Source organism: Anolis carolinensis, chromosome 4 (assembly GCF_035594765.1).
Source record: "Anolis carolinensis isolate JA03-04 chromosome 4, rAnoCar3.1.pri, whole genome shotgun sequence".
In the NCBI taxonomy this organism is placed as follows: Eukaryota; Metazoa; Chordata; class Lepidosauria; order Squamata; family Dactyloidae; genus Anolis; species Anolis carolinensis.
The window spans coordinates 188,361,774-188,383,058 of record NC_085844.1 but is presented as its reverse complement, the minus strand read 5'-3'; the positions used below and the strand labels follow the sequence as shown (position 1 = coordinate 188,383,058).

General features: G+C 37.8%; 1 protein-coding gene across 2 annotated transcripts in view; it reads left to right on the top strand.

Moving 5' to 3' along the window:
• The window catches only part of ahcyl1 (adenosylhomocysteinase like 1), a 63,890-nt gene that overhangs the window by 33,721 nt on the left and 8,884 nt on the right, over positions 1 to 21,285 (top strand). For both annotated transcript variants that reach the window (XM_008109440.3, XM_003220233.4), the window contains exons 2-10: positions 10,303 to 10,414; positions 11,321 to 11,464; positions 12,146 to 12,246; positions 12,752 to 12,854; positions 14,330 to 14,424; positions 16,703 to 16,809; positions 18,617 to 18,733; positions 18,953 to 19,016; positions 19,414 to 19,502. In XM_008109440.3, the coding sequence (XP_008107647.1) occupies positions 10,303 to 10,414; positions 11,321 to 11,464; positions 12,146 to 12,246; positions 12,752 to 12,854; positions 14,330 to 14,424; positions 16,703 to 16,809; positions 18,617 to 18,733; positions 18,953 to 19,016; positions 19,414 to 19,502 (932 nt within the window). The remainder of the gene's footprint in view (positions 1 to 10,302; positions 10,415 to 11,320; positions 11,465 to 12,145; positions 12,247 to 12,751; positions 12,855 to 14,329; positions 14,425 to 16,702; positions 16,810 to 18,616; positions 18,734 to 18,952; positions 19,017 to 19,413; positions 19,503 to 21,285) is intronic.

Sequence of the window (21,285 nt, the reverse complement as noted above, 5' to 3'; positions counted from 1 at the left end):
TTCATTTGTCCTTTTCCCAGGAAGAGAAAGTGAATAATTTAATAATTTGTCTAACTTGCTCCAGGAGTAAATCTTTGGAACACTGACTGCTTGTGATGTAGGTCAGTCAGAATATTGCATGTTCTGTTTCAAAGGGCTAACTTTGCAGTAGGGACTGTAATATTTAGCTTTTGCTTTTTGCTTTTTAGGTTGTACTCTTTAACTGAGAATTCACTTGGAATGTGCAGTAACTTGACAATTTTGTTTTCATGATTCAGACCTACACAATCTGGAAATAGTTTGGCATCTGTTCTATATGAGTCTGAGAGCATTAAGTATTGGGTGAAAAAATCTGCAGGAAATGTTTCATAAGGATCAGTAAGTGGGTAGGGTAGGAGTTGAGTTGGGAAATCGCTGTCCAACAGGAGCTTTGTTTGGTCCACTTGATTCCTCAACTGACGTCATACACACCACAAAAAAATTTCATCTATTATTTTAGTTGTTCAACCTGTAAGTATGCTTTAAACATGAGTTTTTGGGACATTTTAGTCATTAGTTTCAAGCTGTGAATGCAGAATTGGTCAATACAGAGGGCCAGCTGTTTCCAAACATTGACAGGTTTCACAAAGGAATCATATATTACACCAATCATTTTAGTAGGTATCAGATCATATTGGGAACAATGTGGTTTATTATTATTATTCTCTACAGTACTTTGGTATGATTCTTGCACCTGTTTGCACCTACAACACAAGAGTGATATAGTCTGTTGTTTCAGCTTCATGAGTTAGAACTCTAGTAAAGAACTAAATTATTTTCATTGCATTGTTCTGAAGTACTGGGATTAATGTATTTTCTTTTCTGCTAAATACTGCACTCCACCCGGTTAAGAAAACAGTTTCCAGCAGTGAAACAAGTATGAGTTCCAATCAAAAGATGATACTGTAAAGATTGCTTTTGGCTTTGGAAACATGGAACCTCTACTCATAGTGAAAAAAAGAACTGTTTTCTGCTTTCCTTGGTGAAATCAAATTAGCTGGCCCGGAATTTGGCAAACTGTCCATTTTGTTCCGAAAACAAATCACATGGAGGGCTAAATTCCACAGCAATGTGTTCTGGAGACTCTCTGCAGCAGTCAATATTGGTGTCTGAAAGATTTGAGGGAGGATTTTCCCTGTAATGTCAGCTAGACATTCCATTACATGAACAAGAAGGCAGATGTTGTGGGGAGGTCAACTTGTAAGGTTGCGGTTCCCCCCCCCCCCCCCCCCCCCCAAGAACTCTATTCCTACCTCTGGCCAGATACCTTTTGGCATGTATAGTGAATTTAAAATTGATTTAATGCTGGAATAATTCACTTAATTAGCCATCAGCTTCCAGTGTTTGATAATATTTTTAGACAGGGCAGATTTTACTAAGCTTCAGAGTTCAGATGAGCTCTCTTAAAGCTGGTGCAGGGATTATGGTGGTAAATTGAGCAGTTGATTTCATTAGCAAACAGTTTCCAAGATCCAAATTGTCCTTTTTAGAGCTTAAAAGCCAGATCCAAGTACAACCATTCTTGTTCCTCTTTGTATTCTTGTCAAATACTGGTAAATAAAATGAGAACACCGGGCAATTTGTAATAAAATAACATTTCTGGAAATAAGTACACTCTTTTTGTGGAAATAAGAATTTCTGATAGTCAGGAATTAGAAACATTGGGAAAACGTTATTTTGCCTTAGTGAGATTTTGATTTTAAAGATCTTAAGTATCAATAATGTTTGAAACTGGTATGTTATGTAGACAGATAGATTATCCATGGCTTATGGCTTTTGTTGAAAGGTTTGCCATGTGGTGATCACCATGAATTTTAAATTTATTTTTTAACCTGATTTCTCTTTTTAAAACAGATCTTTATTATAGTTTATTGCCGAAAGAGAGAAAGCCACCATGATGTACTGGTTTGAGCCATGTTCTATCACTTTGGAGACCAGGGTTCAAATTCCCACTAGCCATGGATACCTTCTGAGCAACCTTTGCCATGTCTCTCAGCCTCAGAGGCAGACAAAGGCAAATCCCCTCTGAACAAATCTTGACAAGAAAACCCCATGATAGGTTCACTTTTGGATCATGATTAAGTCAGGAATGAAGTGAAAGCACACAAAAAAAGCACACCCAAATTTAAGGATTTGTCCAAAAGTGAAACTGGGCAGCAGTATTCTGGGTGGAAGTGGATGGCCACCATATTATTAGAGAAGATGAGTGGTACTAAATCAAAGAAACTTAAGGGCCTATGGAATAAAGAAGAAGAGATAGTGATCATCTTAATCTAGCCCAGTGGTTCTCAACCTGTGGGTCTCCAGATGTTTTGGCCTTCAACTCCCAGAAATCCCAATAGCTGGTAAACTGGCTGGGAATTCTAGGAGTTGTAGGCCAAAATACCTGGGGGTCCACAGGTTGAGAACTAGTGATCTAGACACATGACTGATTAGATAGGTTGAGTAATAAAAGTATAGTCAGGTGCTGAGCTGATTCGTAATTTAGATGTAATTCACCAATCCAAGGTAAAATTAGTCCACAAGCTGAATAGACTAGAACTCCAATTCCACTGCTTACAGGATGGTGCTCCTGACCTAGTCATCCCAATCTCACTGAACTTCCCATTGCTGATTTATAGTACTTGTCATTTTCACCATTGACCCCCAAAATTATCAGTAGCCTTGCAAAATAGTCAATACAAGCAGTTCCCAAGTTACAAACATCCAACTTACAAATTACAATTAAGAATGGAAATGAGAGAAATCTACCCCTCAGAAGGGTCACTCCTGAAAGAGTTATTATGGGGAAAAGGTGTCCCAACTGAAGCTTTCTCACCAATCTTTGTTTCTACAACAATCCAAATTTTTCAATATTCAGTTATTACAGGGACAGAAAGTGGGGTGAAATCTTCTGAACAGGAGCACAGGCAGCAAAACAGGGTGTTAAGCTTTCCCTATGCTTTGCAAAGCTTGCCTGTCTGTCTGTCTGTCTGTCTATCTGAGAGGCATGGTTCATTAATTTCAATGGAGGTGATTCAAGCTGCTAATTTAAAATCACCAAGAAGAGCAGACCTATTTTAACATTCTCCGTAATTGTACAATTTAACCCATGGTTATACTTTATCCCTCAACCAGCAAAATGTTAAACACTTGGACATATAATCTGCATGCCTTGTGGATTTCAAAATTATCTGCTTTAAGAATAAATAGTGTTGAGATAAGTTTATCTAGCTATATGGGGATGAAGTAAGTAAATGGTAAATATTTTACCATTGCTTTTCAGAAACGGAGATAGCAGTTATGGAGCATAATGATGTTTCTCTGTAAGATGGATTTTAAGAGCAAAATCTCACCAAATTTGTCTCCTGTTTCCATCTGTGGAAACAATACTATTGCATTCCTACATGCAGTTACTGGGGAGAAAGTCCCATTGGACAGATCTAGCCCAGTTGCTTTTGAACTCAGTGGTCTATATCTCCTTATTCCTCACAGCTAAATATATTTATTTATTTACTACATTTATATCCCGCTCTTCTCACCCCGGAGGGGACTCAGAGCGGCTTACAAATCAAATGTACATACAATATATTATTAACATAGCACAATATAAGCATTAAATTACTATATTGTACCATATCATTATATGGTAATATCATTAGTAATACTACATTTAATATACAATATCTAATTAATATTATTATATTATATTATTAGTAGTATAATATTGTATTACATTATAATATTATCAATATAATTATATACAATATATTATATAATATATGATATATTTATACATTATTGTATATTATATATATATGTGTGTGTATGTAAAATTAGCATAGCATGTTGCTATGGCACAGGAGACAAGATGGAACCATTTTCTTGGCTCTCAGGTTGGTATGATGTCTTCCTGCCCCCACCCCCCCACCCCGTTCTTCACTCTGGTCCCAGAGTGGCAGCTATTCCTTAATGGGAGGAACTGCCAATTGATGGAACAGGAGACAGGATGGTATGATAGCTTCCTGGGCCCCCCGTTCTTCACTCTGGTCCCAGAGTGGCAGTTATTCCTTGGTATACTGATTGCATAGCCAGATTTCATTTTATGACATTGTTTTAAAACAAAGAAACATAATAGAACAATTTAAAAACAATAAAACTAATTTAGATTAATAAATCTAACCTACCTTAAAGTGGTTTCACTTTTTTAATATGATGATTTAATTTTTCTCTATCCTGTGGAAATGCAACAGTATTGAGCAGAATAGATTTTTCTGAATTTGGGAAACAACCATAGGAAATAACTTTGATTCACTGTTGCTGTAATTCTCTTAACATTCAGATTAACTAAAAGTTTAAACTTTACTTAGTACTCATTACATTTCCCTTCACATCTTTCTATTTAAGCCTTGACTTGTTGGATGTCATATTCTGATAAGATGTGAATATAGATGCATCATACAGTTTCTAGTAATGCTCTAGCTAAATATGATGAATTGGTATTTAAAGCATAAAACTTTTGAACCCAATTCTTATTCATTAATCTTATAATCAGTGAAAGTTATAAAAAAATCCCACTCAGTATTTGTTTAATAAGGATTAAACTGTTTTGAATAAACTGATTTATTATAAAGAAGAAACTTCAATACTTCGATATCTTACAAATAAACATACTACCGGAAGGTATGATGAACAATATGCTGATTTTGTGGAACTTAAAATGACACTTGTAAGTAGTGATTGGTTAGATCAAACCTCATTTTCTTCTTTTCCAAGATATGGATGGAATCATAAAGATCATAATCAAGTGTGGTTTACGAAAACTCACTTGGCAAAATGAGGTGTAATCCTAATTATAGCAAATTAATGAAGAAAGATAAAACCTGGGATGTGAAAACTAGAGCCTTTCAGCCCCATCACCTCAGGTCATTTTCTAGCTTGGACTAATGGGAGTTAGACAGGATATGGAGGTTTTTTGTTTCTGTTAGCAGATCCTCTGGTTTTTCAGTTATTACTTTCTGTGCTATAGATATTCAGTTATTTAGAAACATGGTTGCAAACTGTTAATCTCTTTCAAAGACAATTATTTAGAGTTTACAGTGGGCCCTTGGTATCCCTGGAGTTTGATGCCAGGAGACAATGTGGATATCAAAATCTGTGGATGCTCAAGTCCTGTTATATACTGTTGTGTAGTAAAGTGGTGCCCCTTATATAAAATTGCAAAATCAAGGTTTGCTTTTGGGATGGAGATAGATAGATAGATAGATAGATAGATAGATAGATAGATAGATAGATATTCAACCCATGGATGTTTGAAATACAGAATCTGTAGATGGAGGGGGGAAGCATTTGTTCTTTTCTATGTAGAATAGAAAGTATGTGTTTTGGGGACTTTTGAGGTCATGTTAGCCACTTCATTTTTTTTATCTGTCCAACAAATTGAACCCTGGAATCAATAATCTACATTTCATGAATAAGTTCTCAAATGTTTGTGCAGAGGTGAAGTTCATAGTTTTAAAAGGCATTACTCAGACAAATCCAATGAATAAATGTGGATTTAAAAGTCAAATTCTGTCATATTTAATTTTCTGTTTTTCCATCTCTTCTTGGCACTCCTGGTGGTAACATGCTGCTCTTAATGCCACACAAGCAACCTGTGTGGGTGGTCTGTAGAAGTAATCAACTTGCATGATGATAACTGTGGCCATGCTTGAATTGTGTGGCGTAAGATTAAGTGGTGAGTTTTATATTTTTAATCAGGTAGGGGGATCTTACATCTTTTCCTGTAAGTGGGTAAGCTCTTAGTACTTTTTCTGAAACTTTACCAGTTGAATAAATTATTTTAGTGCTATAAAATGTGCCATTTATGTGAAAATGCAGATAGATGTATTTCTTGTTTTTTAAATTGGTGGGTGGTATAGCTCATCTTATTTCTACTTGAAGCAATTCAAAGCGGCTTTGCAATAATTTTTTAATTATTACTTTTTTGGGACCAAGATAATAACATTTCCTTTTTGGTTTCCCTTAAATCTGTTGATCTGTGGAGGTTTGTTTTCTTTTGCTCCTAAATTGAAAGGACTTTTCAATACATTACTCAGTTTTGTTGAGTCTTGTAAGTGGTATGGGCAACTTATTCTAGAATTTGGATAGCAAGAATTGTCATAGATCTTTTCCTTTTTTAAGTTTCCACATTCTCTAACTCATCAGCAGATGGGAAGCAAAGAAGAGGAACAAATGTCTGACTTTCCTTGGAACATGATTGTGAGCCACTGTGCAGAGCTAGTGCAGATGCATTTGACAAGGTATCCTAAGTTAGTAAAATAATCCTGCTTTGTCTGAGCCCATCTAGGAATATGAATGTGGAATATCCTATACATTCAGTTTATTGTGGAGATCAGTATGTTTTGGATACTGTGCTGTTTCAAGATTTCAAGATATAAGCAAACTATTTTGTGCGCCAGTTGCGCCCATACCTTTGGAAGTCAGACTTGGTCAAGGTAGTGCACGCTCGCATTACATCTCAGACTACTGCAAAGTGCTCTGCGTGGGCTTGCCTTTGAAAATTGCTACAAAACTTCAAGTAGTCCAATGAGCGGCAGCTAGGTTGCTCACCGGGGCAGCATACAGGGAGTGTACAACCCCCCGTTACGTCAGCTCCACTGGCTATTAGTCTGCTACCGCACACAATTTAAAGTGCTGGTTTTAGCCTATAAAACCCTAAATGGCTTCGGCCCAGTTTATCTGTCTGAATGTATCTCCCTTTAATGTAAGTTCTTAATTTTAATGTAATTTTTAATCATACAACAGATTTTTAAATGTGATATAAATGGTTTTGATGTATGTGCTCATATTGTAAACCGCCCTGAATCCCCTGAGGGGTGAGAAGGGCAGGGTAGAAATGATGTAATAAATAAATAAATAAACCAGCTCGGGCATTAAGATCTGCTGTTCTCAGTCCTACCCCCTTCTCAGGCAAGATTGGTAGGGATGAGAGGCAGGGCCTTCTCGGTGGTGGCTCCCCAGCTGTGGAACTTCCTTCCCAATGATATCAGATCAGCCTCCTCCTTCCTGGTTTTTAGGGGGGAAAAGTAAAATCCTGGCTTTAGAAACAGGCATTTGGCAAGTAGGTTAAAGTGCAATAGACCCTCACAGAACTGACATAAGGAGCAACCTAGATCATGACTTTGGGATTGCTGATATGTATTACAGGTTTTTAATTGTTTTAAATTGTGTTTATATGTCTATTTGTTTTATTTGGTTAATTTGTGATACGTATTGTTGATTCTTCTATAATTTGTGGCATTGAATATTGCCTAAACTTGGAAGCCACTCTGAATCCCCCTCAGAGTGAGATAGAGCAGGCTAGAAATAATGTAAATAATAATTAAATAAATAAATACATTTTAAATTTTTACACAGCTTACCTGTCATAAAACTTTATTATTCAGTAGAAGCCACGGGAAAAAAGGCAAGTTAACTTAATTAGAACCCTTGCTCAACGGGTTTAAAATCCAGTTTGATGTTTCATACTTTTCTTACTGGGTTGCAAGGTTACATATTCATGTGTTCTATAAGTGGTTTCAAATTTATAACTAAAACAATTCCATACAGCCTGGATAAAGCATAACACTCCAGTAAAAATTATGTTAGTCAAAAATCAACAAAATATTAAATGTAGAGCTTTGTGGGAGATATGAATGTAACATGAGTGTGTGGGGTGTTTGTGTGGGTACAAACTGTTATTAGAGGTGATGCTGTCTCATTTTTGTAGTTACATTTGTTCTCACTCAGCATACATAATTAATGTCTTGTTAGTACTGACTTGACTACACATAATACATCTCATAGTTTTTTGTGTTAAATTGGCGTAATTGTTATTAGGTTGAATCTATACAAGGAAAAGAATCCTCAATCTCAATCCTGGTATATCATATAATGTCAGATCCTTTATGTGCCAGAATGGCAGTATATGGTCAACGTAGGACCACATAATTTATTTATTTTTATTTTATTTATTACAGTATTTGTATCCTGCCCTTCTCAACCAATAGGGGAATCAGGGCAGCTTACAATAAAAGCACATATATAAAAATAATACAGTACATTTCAAATAAATTAAAATTAAATTATGTTAGGCATTCAGAAAAATACACGTATAAATATACAATTGGTGCATTTCGAATCTAAAAAACTGGGTCTGTCATTGAGTTCTAAAATACATAGTAGTAGTTGATGCTGCTATTCGAAGGCCTGGTCCCACAACCAAGTCTTAACTCTTATACGGAAAGATAAGAGGGAGGGAGCCTGCCTGACTTGGGAGGGTGTTCCATAGGAGGGGAGCCACTACTGAAAAGGCCCTGAATCTCGTCCCTGCCAGCCACACCTGTGAGGCTGGCGGGACTGCTAGCAGGGCCTCACCTGAGGATCTTAAATTACGAGGTGGGTCATAGTGGTAAACACGTTCAGACAGGTAAGCTGGGCTGGAACCGTTTAGAGCTTTATAGGCTAAAGCCGGCACTTTGAATTGTGCTCAGTAGCTAATCGGCAGTTTGAACTGCATTGAGCTGCATTATATGGTTCTGCACTGACCATATAATGAACTTCGGACTGTGTTATGTGGTAGTGTAGAACTAGTCTGAGTCAGTGTTTTTGAGAAAGAACTTATATAGCTTTTCCCTCCACGTGTCTTTCATTTAGGATTGGAATCAGAGCAAACTCAAGATGTGGTGGGATAGGAGCATTTCAGGAGACCTGACTGTATCTACATGGCAACCAGGAAGGGCCAGTGCCATTTTTATTCCTTTGAATTCTGGACATATGGCTAGCTTATAATCTGAAATGCTGCTTGCCTTTTGATATCCTTTGGAATTGGGCTGTTCTTGTGAAGCAATAATCATAAACCACTTGCCTGGAAATAAGAGTTATTGAACTCTGTGGCACTTATTTATGAGCACTGCATAAGAGTGCTGTTAAGACTGCAGTGCTGTAAACTCTTGGGAAGATGCCATTGTCATTTGGATAAATTGGAGGTGGTGAAAGGAACATATTGAGGGCTGAGGTATCCCCTCGGATATGCATCCAATTCAATGGAGTGTAGGTGGGCTGTCAGAAACTAATAAACCCATTACAGTTGCTGTCACGGTCGTCATCTAATTGGATATAAGCCAATATGGTGAACACTTATACTGTATTTACACAAATCTAACACTCACCTTTTTTGGCTAAATTACCTTACCAAAATTAGAGTGCTCATTAGATTCACGTAATAGGGTAATTTTAGTGCTGAGCCAAAGCAACAGGGGAAGCCTCTTCAGGGACTGCACGTGGAGCTTCTATTTGAGGGATGTCATCTGTAATTTAATTGTCATAGCTCAATGCTATGTAATCCTGGGATTTGTAGTTTGCTGAGGCATCAGCGTTCTTTAGTAGAAAAGGCTAAAGACCTTGTAAAACTACAGCCTCTATGACCCCATAGCATTGAATCAAGACAGTCAAAGTGGATTCATTCCACAGCATAGATGCATCCCAAGGTTACTTTTCCATTGCTGAATGTCTTGATATTCCAATACAATTGGTTTTAAAGGAGGAATGCTTAGCAGGCAGCAATTGTAATGGCCATATTACAAAGAGTGTACCTTTTGCTGCTGCGCATTATATTAGTCAGAAAATCCTTTTTTTTTGTTTTGTTTTCAGGGTTTTGAAAATTGAGATGCACTTTAGAATCAATGGCACCTTAGACTCGAGTAAATACGGGTACATAGTAGAAACATCTCCTTGTACCAATGTGACTATATAATATGGCTTTCCAAGATGTGTGTGGCAATAAAGGGGTCAAACTGGCACATAGAGCTAGGATACAGCCCTCGTGTAGATTCAGCCTTAGACTACTGAAGATTCTTTGAATTTCTGAAAAAAGGAGTTTTATGGAAAAACAGTGGGCCCTTCGTATCTGCTGGGCTTTGGGCCCAGGATGCCCAGTGGATATCAAAATACATACATGCTCAAGTCTCATTCTGAACAATAGCATAGTAAAATGGTGTCTGTTTGCTTTTAGGAATTTAAAAAAATGTTTTCAAGCCATGGATGGCTCAGTCAGTAGATGCAGAATCCATGTATATGGTGGTGGTGGGGGGGGGGGGGGGAGTTAACTAATTAGCATGTATTTTGGCATAGCATCTAGTATGTGGCCTAATTTTTTGAAAAGGTGCTCATTTGTTTGTCTTTAGTGTTCTGGAGAAGCAAATCTGTTAAGAAAATGATAAAGCAGTATAAACATCTGTGTTATCTTATTCCTTTTGTCCATAGCAAATCCAGTTTGCAGACGATATGCAAGAGTTCAGTAAATTTCCAACCAAGACTGGCCGCAGGTCCCTATCTCGTTCCATTTCACAGTCTTCCACAGACAGTTACAGCTCTGGTAAGTGCCTTCTTTTCTTTGATTCTTAGGTCCTCTTTGGCCTATGCACCACTGTGAAGATTAACACGATTAGAAATGATGAGTGATGATGCATTGTACTACCACTAGCATTTGGGACTCAAAGGGAAAAGCTTACCATTTCTTTTTGCCATCCTTATTCTGGATTTTCAGAAGTATTTAAAAATATTGAATTGCATTACAATTGTTTGTGTTGAACTATCTACAAAGATAAGGGCACACACCCTTTGCTGTAAGACATCAGCACATTGAGCTTACAATAAAAGGACGGTACTAAAGGAGTGGGCTACAGAAGCCGCCACATCTTATCCGGTTGCTTCAGTGGTCTGTTAAATCACCAACAACATATGACCCTTTTATTTCATAGTTACAAAAGCCAGTCTTTCCTCCTCTTCCACATATATCTAGCTTGCAAGAAAATGTTTCTATAGGTGGAAGGAGCCTGTTTTGGCATAAATAAGCACAGATAAGCTATGCTGTTAATTGAGAAATAATTAAATATTGTATTCACTGCTTTACCATAACTGTAAGCCATATTATCATTATAAGTAGCTTGAAGGAATAGATTTGTTTGAAAATCAGCTTTACATTTGCAGTAAATATGATTGGATCTGTCTGCTAGTAATTTTCCAAAGGTATTGATATCATGCACTATTTGAAACCCACATGGTGCCACCTTATGCCAGTATAGATCAGCCAAGAAGTGAAAGATTTGAAACAGGAAGCCAGATTGACCTGGATATTTTTCCTGTTGGAAAATGAATTATTAGAATGCAGTTGAAATAGCACAGATGGTAAAATGTCAGCATTGACTATGACTTAATGATTGTCTTAATTTCTTTCATGTCTATTCTGTTCTCACCAAGCATTTTTGTTTTTTTCCTCTAGCGGCATCCTACACAGACAGCTCTGATGATGAAGTTTCCCCTAGAGAAAAACAGCAAACTAATTCCAAGGGCAGTAGCAATTTCTGTGTTAAGAATATCAAGCAGGCGGAATTTGGGCGCCGCGAGATAGAGATTGCTGAGCAAGGTAAAGAGCGGTTTCTCCTTTGGGTATCATAGTCGGCAAACATTATGGTGGCAGATCTGCTTTGTTGAAATGACAGCAAAAGAAATAAGCCTTTAAAAAAACCTTTTTCTGGATCCTTCCAACATGTTGTTTTAATGATGCCAATTGCAAAAGTCTGCATACACATGGTAGGTAATGACCAATATGTGAGATGGTTTTGAACATTTAGGTGCTAAGCAAAAAAAAAAAATGATCTTTTCCACGCAGCTCCATTTGGGAACAATGACACCTTCTTGGCAACTTTCTACCTTTTCTGGCTATAGCATCCTTCAGTGACATTGTATCTATTTCACTGATTAATTTTCCTGTTTTTGTCTGTGTCATTTATTTATTTCTTTCTTTATTTATTTATTTATTTATTTATTTATTTATTTATTTATTGCATTTCTGTATCACTTTTCTCACCCCTAGGAGGTGCAAAGTGGTCTACAGCATAGCAAAAGGCAAAAATTTGATGCTTCACATACATATAAAAAAACAGTACATTACATATCTGTAACCCCTGTTCTCATTATTTCTTTATAAACATAAATATACAGACACATTTCTTTGAACTAAACTAATTCTGTGAGTTCACTGTGATTATCGTTTGGCAGCTTGCTGGCCTGAGCTTAATTTAAAATGGTTCTTTTACTTTTGTAGATATGTCTGCACTGATTTCTCTAAGAAAACGAGCTCAGGGGGAAAAACCGTTGGCTGGAGCTAAAATAGTGGGATGTACGCACATTACAGCACAGACTGCAGTAAGTACCCCATTCTGCCATTTGTATAGGAGCTAACATTCTATTAACTGAAAATCTTACCTCTGCAGGTCATCCTGATCCATTTCAATCTAAAGAGATAAGAGGAAGTATTTCTGTAAACAAGAATATGGTTTAGTTACTAAGCAATTTTAGTGTATCTACATACAAATACTCTGTTGCAACGACATCTATTGTAATAAAACGTCATTATGTCAAGATGTATGTACATGGAGTTTGACAGATAACTGCATTTTCTTTGATTTGGAACTGAATGCAACCCTTTGTGTAGCTTAGAGCTGTGGTAAAAATATTGGGAGTGGGGAAATCATGTGTGTTACATCCAACAGAACTATGGTTTGTTTCACTGATTGACTGAGTGTTTTGAGCAGGATAAGCTATACATTAAACAAAATGAAAATACTTTTGTTAAGGTACAGTAATATTCATATCCATTAAGCTGTTGCTACTACTTTTTAGTTGATTCTCTGCCTGCTTTGCCCTTCAGGTCTTGATCGAGACACTCTGTGCACTAGGAGCTCAGTGCCGTTGGTCTGCTTGTAATATTTATTCTACTCAAAATGAGGTGGCTGCTGCTTTGGCTGAAGCTGGTGAGTACAGCACAGTTGTACAGAAATTCAACATCAACAATAGAAATGCTGTTTGTTTGTTTGGTGTTTTGAGTACTTACTTAGCCCATCAAACCCTTAAATAATGGCGCAAAAGAACTATTTGACTGCATTTGAAGCTCTTTACTTTTTTTAACATCTCAAGCTATGTTATCAGTATTTTGCAGTTTGTCATTAACTGTGTAAGGTTTTGACAGTTTTTTTGGAATATAAAGTTATGCCTTTAATTTAGAAAGAAGGACCAGATTACTTCATGAACACAAAATGTGAATCATTATAAAACGTTGTATGAAAGAAATGGGATTGAATGTATTATGTGTGTGCATGGTAGTCATGCAAAATATCATTGATCTGAGGTACAAAATCAGAGTTTCATGTTTCATTAGCTGATCTATCAGTTAGTGTACTAGAATCAGATAAAACTAGATCTAGAGATATGGATGAAGCAATTTCTCACAGCTGCTTTGCACAAATATATACTATAGGACAAAGATTAAGGTATAGAGTAATTGGGAGATAAGACAGAGAATGACAATTCTGTAATTTCTGTGTATTAGGTATTTTACTGTAAGTTAATACATGGTAACTCTTATGTCCAATTGTGAAAATTCAGAAAGCATAAAAATGTCATTATAAATGTCATTGTTGTTCTATTTTTTCTGATTTTTCTAAATGTTCAAGCTGTTGAGTATTCTGCCAGCCTTGTTCAGACTCCCATGAATTTGCTGGGAGAGGCTACATTTAGCTAGAGGACATGTTTCGCTTGAGGTTATTTATACTACAAGTATGTTTTGCCTTTGAAAACTTATGCCACAGTATATTTCATAGTTTTAGCCTTGAGATGCCATATAATTTTCATCCTCTGTGCTTTGTGTATTCTGTGAAGAATACGCTCTGAAAAATGGTTAAAAACCAATGAGAAGTTTCTGAACTGCTATTACTTGCATAGTTTCACAATACCCAAGCACTTTGTAGACTGTACAGATTATTTTAATACCAAATCTTTCTTGTCACAGGAGAAGACAGTATAATTTTTAACCAGCAGATGTTTGACTGAGCCTTAACCTTCAATTACATGTCAGTGACTAGAGTCTGCTATCACTGTCCTAATGTTTCTGGTTGTATAAAGATAATGTACCTTCAAATAACATTGCCATTTAAATCTGTCATACAAAGAACAAGAAAAGAATCAGGAATAAAGGAGTGAAATTCTTTCCTGAATCTTAAGCATTCCATCCAACAACTTATTGAAATCTTATACAGCTTCCCCAACAGTAGTGCTTTTTCCAAATGTACTACACACAGAGACAGGTATTCTCCTGGCTCTTAGATGAAGTGGGTAGGGGTAGGAACAGCTTGATATGCGTGTGTATCAATAATGGGCTTAACAGGAGAGGGTATCAATTATTACTGCTTGAAAAAAACAACAGGTTGTTTGATTATTTTTCCCTCACTAGGTGTTGCTGTGTTTGCCTGGAAAGGAGAATCAGAGGATGACTTTTGGTGGTGCATTGATCGGTGTGTCAATGTGGATACCTGGCAGGCCAATATGGTAATTAACATTCCTTTGATCTTCCCCATTACAGGCAGTCCCCAAGTTTTTTTTTCTTAAGTTGGATTTGTATGTATAAAAGTGTAACTCCAACCAGATAGATAGATCGAAAGGGTTAGCACCAAATGAATACATAAAATGAACCAGGAAGGTAGTGGAAGGGCCAACTTTCAAAGGGGCAGCCTAGGCTCCTCAAGGTTTGCCAGGTTCATGTCAGTCCCATGGGAAGGGCGTGAGCCTGGCAAATGGCTCCTGGGTTTCCCCTTCACAGATTGGCCCATTCCTTACCTGCCTGAACAGGAACGGGAAGTCCAATACCCTTCTGGCCCACAGGCTGTATGTTACGAGTCAGACGGCAGCCAATATAAACAACTCAGTTTATTGCAAAAACAACACAAAAGAGTCTAAGAAACAACCAAAAGGAGGCTCAAAACACTTTCTCTTCAGTGTGAAGTAACAATGTCCAAAAAGGATTCAAAAGACCCAAACTTGGTATATAATCTGGATTATCCTGGGAAATAATCCAGATTAAAACAAACTTAGTTGAAAAGGCTGGAAACTCGCTCCACCTGCTGGTTGGAGCTAAACAAACACATGAAAGCTACCAGCAGTAACCCACATTGACCAACGGCCACACAATGCCCCAAAACGTTGCTAAAGCAAAACCACGTTGAAAAGGAGAAGTCACAGCTACCACGTCCGGTCCGCATCGTTAGGGAGAAGTCACAGGCGTCGGGTTCCAGTCCAAGTCATCAGGGAGAAGTCACAGTCACCGAATTCCAGTCCAAGGTAAACACAAAGAGCCAAAGCGACGGAGGCAAGCCGGCAGCTAATGCATAAAACAAACACAAGACAATCCAGCGCAAACCCACACAATGCCAGCCCCCGTTGCCACTAAAAACCCAGGTTAACACTTACGTCCCAAAGCAGTCTTCCAAACACGTCTTCTGAAACAAAGATCCCGAAAAGCGCCCAACAAAACACCTTGCCGATTGCAAAGTTACATTAGCAACAAACTTACCTTTATCTACAAGTCCTCCTCTGAACTTGAGCCAGCCAACGCTCCATCCACAGCTGGTTGCTGCAAATCCTCATCAGAGCTGGAGTCACCCAACGTCCCACCTCCAGCTGCAGCCCTTCTACGATCTCTCCAGCCAGACCACCTTCTATCCAAACCCATATCTCCCCAGGATCCATCTGTATCTTCTCCGTGCCATCCCTCAAATGTACCACTGCTTGTGGGCTTCCCTAAGAATCTCCCGGATCTCCTGAACCTTAGTCCAATCCATCACCTCACTCCCAGAGTCTGACATCTCATCCTCCTGACTCCCAGTCCCACAATCCCCTTCAAAACCCTCAAAGGTATCATCATCAGAGGGCTCCATAAGTATTTCCCGGATTCTCTTCCTTTGTTGCTCCTCATCAGAGTCTTGCTCACGAGCAGTTTTCCTGCCTCTTCTAATACAACTAGTAGGATCTCTACTTGAAGACTCCATCACAACACTGTATGTTGTGCAAGCCTGCCTTAGAGTAACCTTTCCTCCCATATATTCATTGTGTTTCATACCACATATCATAATATGGGGACTTTCCTCCCGATGTTGGTCTGGTGTGCTAGATCATGTATGTATTAACCCCTACTGTAACAATACTGATTTATCATTAAAGGGTAAATAATGATGTTACCCCCCTTCCTATTGATGTATTCGGTTGGTCAGATAATATTAACGTAAGTGGAATAAGCAACAGTACCTTCTTTCTGGTTTTATGCATTGACTCTTTCTCATGTCTATATACACCAGAAGTGACTTGCAGTTTCTCAAGTCGCTCCTGGCACGGAAAAAAAATGTCCATATATCAGGGAAACCCATATTGCTCATTAATATCATAGTTACCAATGCAGTTAAACATATTCATGTTGGCTATGGTCACTGGCTTTAAAAATGAAAGCTGTAGAAGGGCAGCCTGAAACCCCTATCTAAAGAACAGGCAATCACTACTCTAAATATGTTTTTGTAGCAGCCTTCAAGCTTCTACTTGAATTTGTTTGGAGTGTACTTTCCTTCAAATCTCATTGCAGTGTATTCCATTACATTTTGGTTTTTATATTTAAAAAATAGGCCAGGTATTTTTTGCTTGTACATCATATTGCAGTACATTAATGGAATATGAAAGGAATCAGAGTTCTGATCCCTAAATCTCTATTTGAGTAACATTTATTCTAAGTTAAATGTGAGTGGCAGAAGATCTGAGTTGTTTATACTTCCTATATTTTCAGATCTTGGATGATGGGGGAGACCTAACCCATTGGGTTTATAAGAAATATCCAAATGTTTTTAAGAAGATCAGAGGTATTGTGGAAGAGAGTGTGACAGGTGTACACAGGTAACAAACTCTAAGGGAAATGGAAAATTTTGCATCTTATTTGTTCCGCTTATTAAATACTTGGGGCAGTTTTAGGGTATCCTCTATATTAAGTGGACACTTAAAAGCTGCTTGTTCAGTTTAATAATGATGGGCCTATGGGATAATTATTAAGGAGGGATGAAGAAATAAGGTATAAGAATGATAAAGTATAATTGGATTGTTTTCCTACTAGTTTCCTTCCTTATCTGATAAGCCATGTAAATTGTGCCACTTCAAAAGCTGAAGAACTCTTCACAAAGCAGACTTGTTTCTTCTTGCCACATATTATGTTTTTTAAAAAGGAAATAAATGTCCTGGTCATATTCTCTAATCAGCCTGTTTTCCTTTTAGTTCATTTGTCTTAGCTTAGCAACTGCCTAAACTGTTGCCATTCAGTCTTTTCAACCATCTCGTTGCCTTCATTAGTATTTCAGTACTAGTTGTTTCTTGGAAATTTATCCAGTGCTAAAGTTGCCAGTGACAATGACCTGCAATATTAATTGATGGTCATAGGAAGCTCACATAGACCACGTTAAATAGTTGATCCATGTAGCTTAGTACAGGAACCACCCACATATATGAAAGTAGAATAGAATGAAAAATGAAACTCAGGGTTTTTTAGCTTGCAAGTATATCTTGGCTGCTGAAAAATGTAAATAACACACTTTTGAATGTGTGATAAAACTAAAGGTGCATATGTTCAAAATTTTCAGAAAAAGGTCAATTATTTCCATAGACAAGCCTTGAGATCACTTACACGTGTACACAGGTAGTCAGGAGCGATTATCATAGGCAAGAAGAACTGATGCAATGAAATTGATAGAATGTGTCTGTTATTTGCAAATGTTGCAAGAGTAAGGCATCAAAAGGTAGAGGAAGCCTGTTCTGGCTACACAAACTCACACCGCCTTCAAGAGATGGAAATAAGAGTCTTTATCATGTCAAGGAAAGACAAGATTTCCATGCTAGGTGGGGGCTCTGTTCCTGAACTACTCTGTGCAGTTGAATAAAACAGATGAGAAGAACATGCTACTGCTCTGCCTCATAAGGAAATGTGTGAAGTGACAGTCATTAATACCTTTCATAGTAGTAAAAGGTAAAGGTTTCCCCTGACGTTAAGTCTAGTCGTGATCGACTTTGGGGGTTGGTGCTCATCTCCATTTCTAAGCCGAAGAGCCGGCATTGTCCATAGACACCTCCAGGTCATGTGGCCGGCATGACTGCATGGAGCGCCGTTACCTACCACCGGAGCGGTACCTATTGATCTACTCACATTTGCATGTTTTTGAACTGCTAGGTTGGCAGGAGCTGGGGCTAACAGCGAGCGCTCATTCTGCTCCTGGGATTTGAACCTGGGACCTTTTGGTACGCAAGTTCAGCAGCTCATCGCTTTAACACACTGTGCTATCAGGGGCCCCCTTCATAGTAGTAGGAAGCATTTTTCTCCATTATCTTTTGATTACATTTGTCTATTTTGTTTTTGAGTATGTTTGATAAGGGGAGCTATTATATGGAGCACTTTCTAGCATCACAATTAGTTTTGTTCTGTTCTTCTAAAAGTTAGAAACAGTATACATGTTAGAAACTGTTTTGTTTCTGTGGAAGAAGACTCACATTTTTATAGGAACAGGCACCTCTGTTGCTGTTTGATGACATGATGTAGAGATTTGTGGCTAGCCCAAGAGGAAAATAATGCTTTATTCTAATTATTCAATGTTCATCTCACAATTTAACTCAGTATTTGAATGCTTAAAATTATTCATTTAATTTCCTCTCCCCTTTTCAGGTTATACCAGTTATCAAAGGCTGGGAAACTGTGTGTTCCAGCCATGAATGTCAATGATTCTGTCACAAAACAGAAATTTGATAACCTGTACTGTTGCAGAGAGTCAATCTTGGATGGGTGAGTCGGTCAGAAAACTTTGGTCGCTGGAAAGAAAAGAAATTCAGACTAATCCCCAGCATTCATTACATGTCTTCAGGACTGTGGAGTTTAAAAACATTGTGGTGATGTCCAGTGATAGCATATGGCCATACTGCTTTTGATACTCAAAACAATGTGTTAAGAATGTAGCATGTTGTGTGGTCATGATTTTCAAAAATGTCTCGTTCTCTTCCATAGCCTTAAGCGAACAACTGACGTGATGTTTGGAGGGAAGCAAGTGGTGGTGTGTGGCTATGGCGAGGTGAGTTTCAGGAGCTAATTCAGGAGGTCTCATTAGTGGATCATAATGATACACCATTGCTTAGCATTAATTGTACACTGTACAATGCACTGTATTCAATATCAATTTCATATTAGTAATATCCTATTTCCTGAAAATAACAGTAGCACTAGGAAAATACCTTAATAACAGAAGATTGTGTATTGACTCATAACAATCCCCATCATATTTGCAAATTACGATACCAGAAAGTATTTTCATGCTGTATTGTTGAAGGATTTCATGGCTGGAATCACTGGGATGTTGTGTGATTTCCTCCTCCAAATCCGTCATTTCAATGGCATGATTTTGAAGTATATATATATATATATAAATTCTACAGTAAATATATTGTTTTGTTTTTGTGACTGTTGTGCAGGTTGGAAAAGGGTGCTGTGCAGCTCTGAAGGCCCTGGGAGCCATAGTTTATATTACAGAAATTGATCCCATCTGTGCTCTTCAAGCCTGGTAAGTGATGAGCTGTTACAAACACTGCTGTTTGAGAACACCAACCTCTTTCTAGTGTTTATTATAGGCTGTTTTTCAGAGCCACTTCAAGAGTTTGCACTAAAGTCCACCTACTAAAAAAGAGCTTTCCTGTACCCAGCCCTAACAATATAAAATAATCTTCACAAGAAGGCATACATCTTCAGGGATCAGACATTATGTTTCATTTGGAAGTCTTTATAATTATGTCACCGTTTTGCTCCATATCTAACACTCACTTTATGGATTTTCAGGATCTCTGTTGCCTCATCTGCTGCTTAATACCATGTATATTGATTGAGCAAAACACATTTGCTAATATAACATTTTTATTAACATAAAAAGTGTGTGTGTGTGTAAAACGTTTAGGGAAACCTACATGCATACACTCTAAACCAGGGGTCCTCAAACTTTTTAAGTGGAGAGCCGGTTCACGGTCCCTCAGACTGTTGGGGGGCCGGACTATGATGAAATAGTCCAAAATTAGGATTGTTGTTGTTGTGTGCCTTCAAGTCATTTCAGACTTAGGTCAATTCTAAGTCTAAAGTTTAGGACAGGGGCCAGGTACCTTGGAGGGCCGCATCCGGCCCACGGGCCTTAGTTCAGGGACTCCTGCTCTAAACAGTACATAGTACACACAAAACAGCATACCATGCTGTAGAGAGGAATAATATGACTTCCTCTCCCTTAACCAGAGAATATAACTGATACATATTTGAATGTCCATTATATCTCAACATATGAAGACTATCAGACAAGAATAGTTAATTTCTTGGGTGCTTCCTTTGATAAGAAGTAGTAGATCTTAACTAAAAGTAGAAACAAAGAGCCCTGTCAGTATTCTGAGGCAGGATGGAATTGAAAGACAATATTAATGGATTGACTCCAGCTGTGCCTTTCCAGTGGAGGCTTTTATGAAAGTAATAGGTGATTTTCACTGGTTCACCCCAAACATCTTCAATTTCTCTCCCATTTGCACCAGAGATGGGAAAAATTAGGAATAGCAAAGGAGTCAGCCAGAGGCAGCATGATGTAGTGGTTTGAACATTAATCTATGATTCTGGAGACTAGGGTTTGAATCCTTACTTGACCCTGGAAACCTTTGAGCGAGTCACATTTTAGCACACCAAAACTCTCTCTGAACAAATCTTATCAATAATAACTCCAAGACAGCTGTAGGAGCATCACAAGTTAGAAACTACTTGAAGGCAGGCACACAACAACAACAGCCAAAATGGCTGCTGGTGAAACAAAATATTAACAAAATAACCTCTTTCTAAAGCAAAGAGCTTTCCATGAGCAGAGGGACACAAATGGATACAACCTAGAAAGATTTATAGGAGTAATAAAATGTAATTGGACTTGCCATTTGACCACTCTGTAGTTATTTTTTAGCAGAATGGAATGTCACCTCTCTTTAATTGTTGAACTCTGAAGGACATTTGGGGCATGCCGTCTTTAACAGGTCTTGTAAAGCATCTATTTACCTCTGAAGGTTTTGTCCTCTGTCCTGTAAAATGCCCACCTCTTTAGACTGTCACACAATCCAGTGTCTTTTTACAGGTCAGCCAAAGATATCAGGAAATAGATGGACATTATTTCTTTATTCCATGTCTACAGGGGATAGAAAGAGCTTTGGGGCACAATAAAGCAATCTTCTGTCACTTAACTTTAAATCAGCTGTTGTGAGACAGTTCCACAGCTTGTTCTGTTTTTCTTCATTTCTTTTTCTGCTGCTGGTTTTATTTTGTTTTTTGTTTTTTTG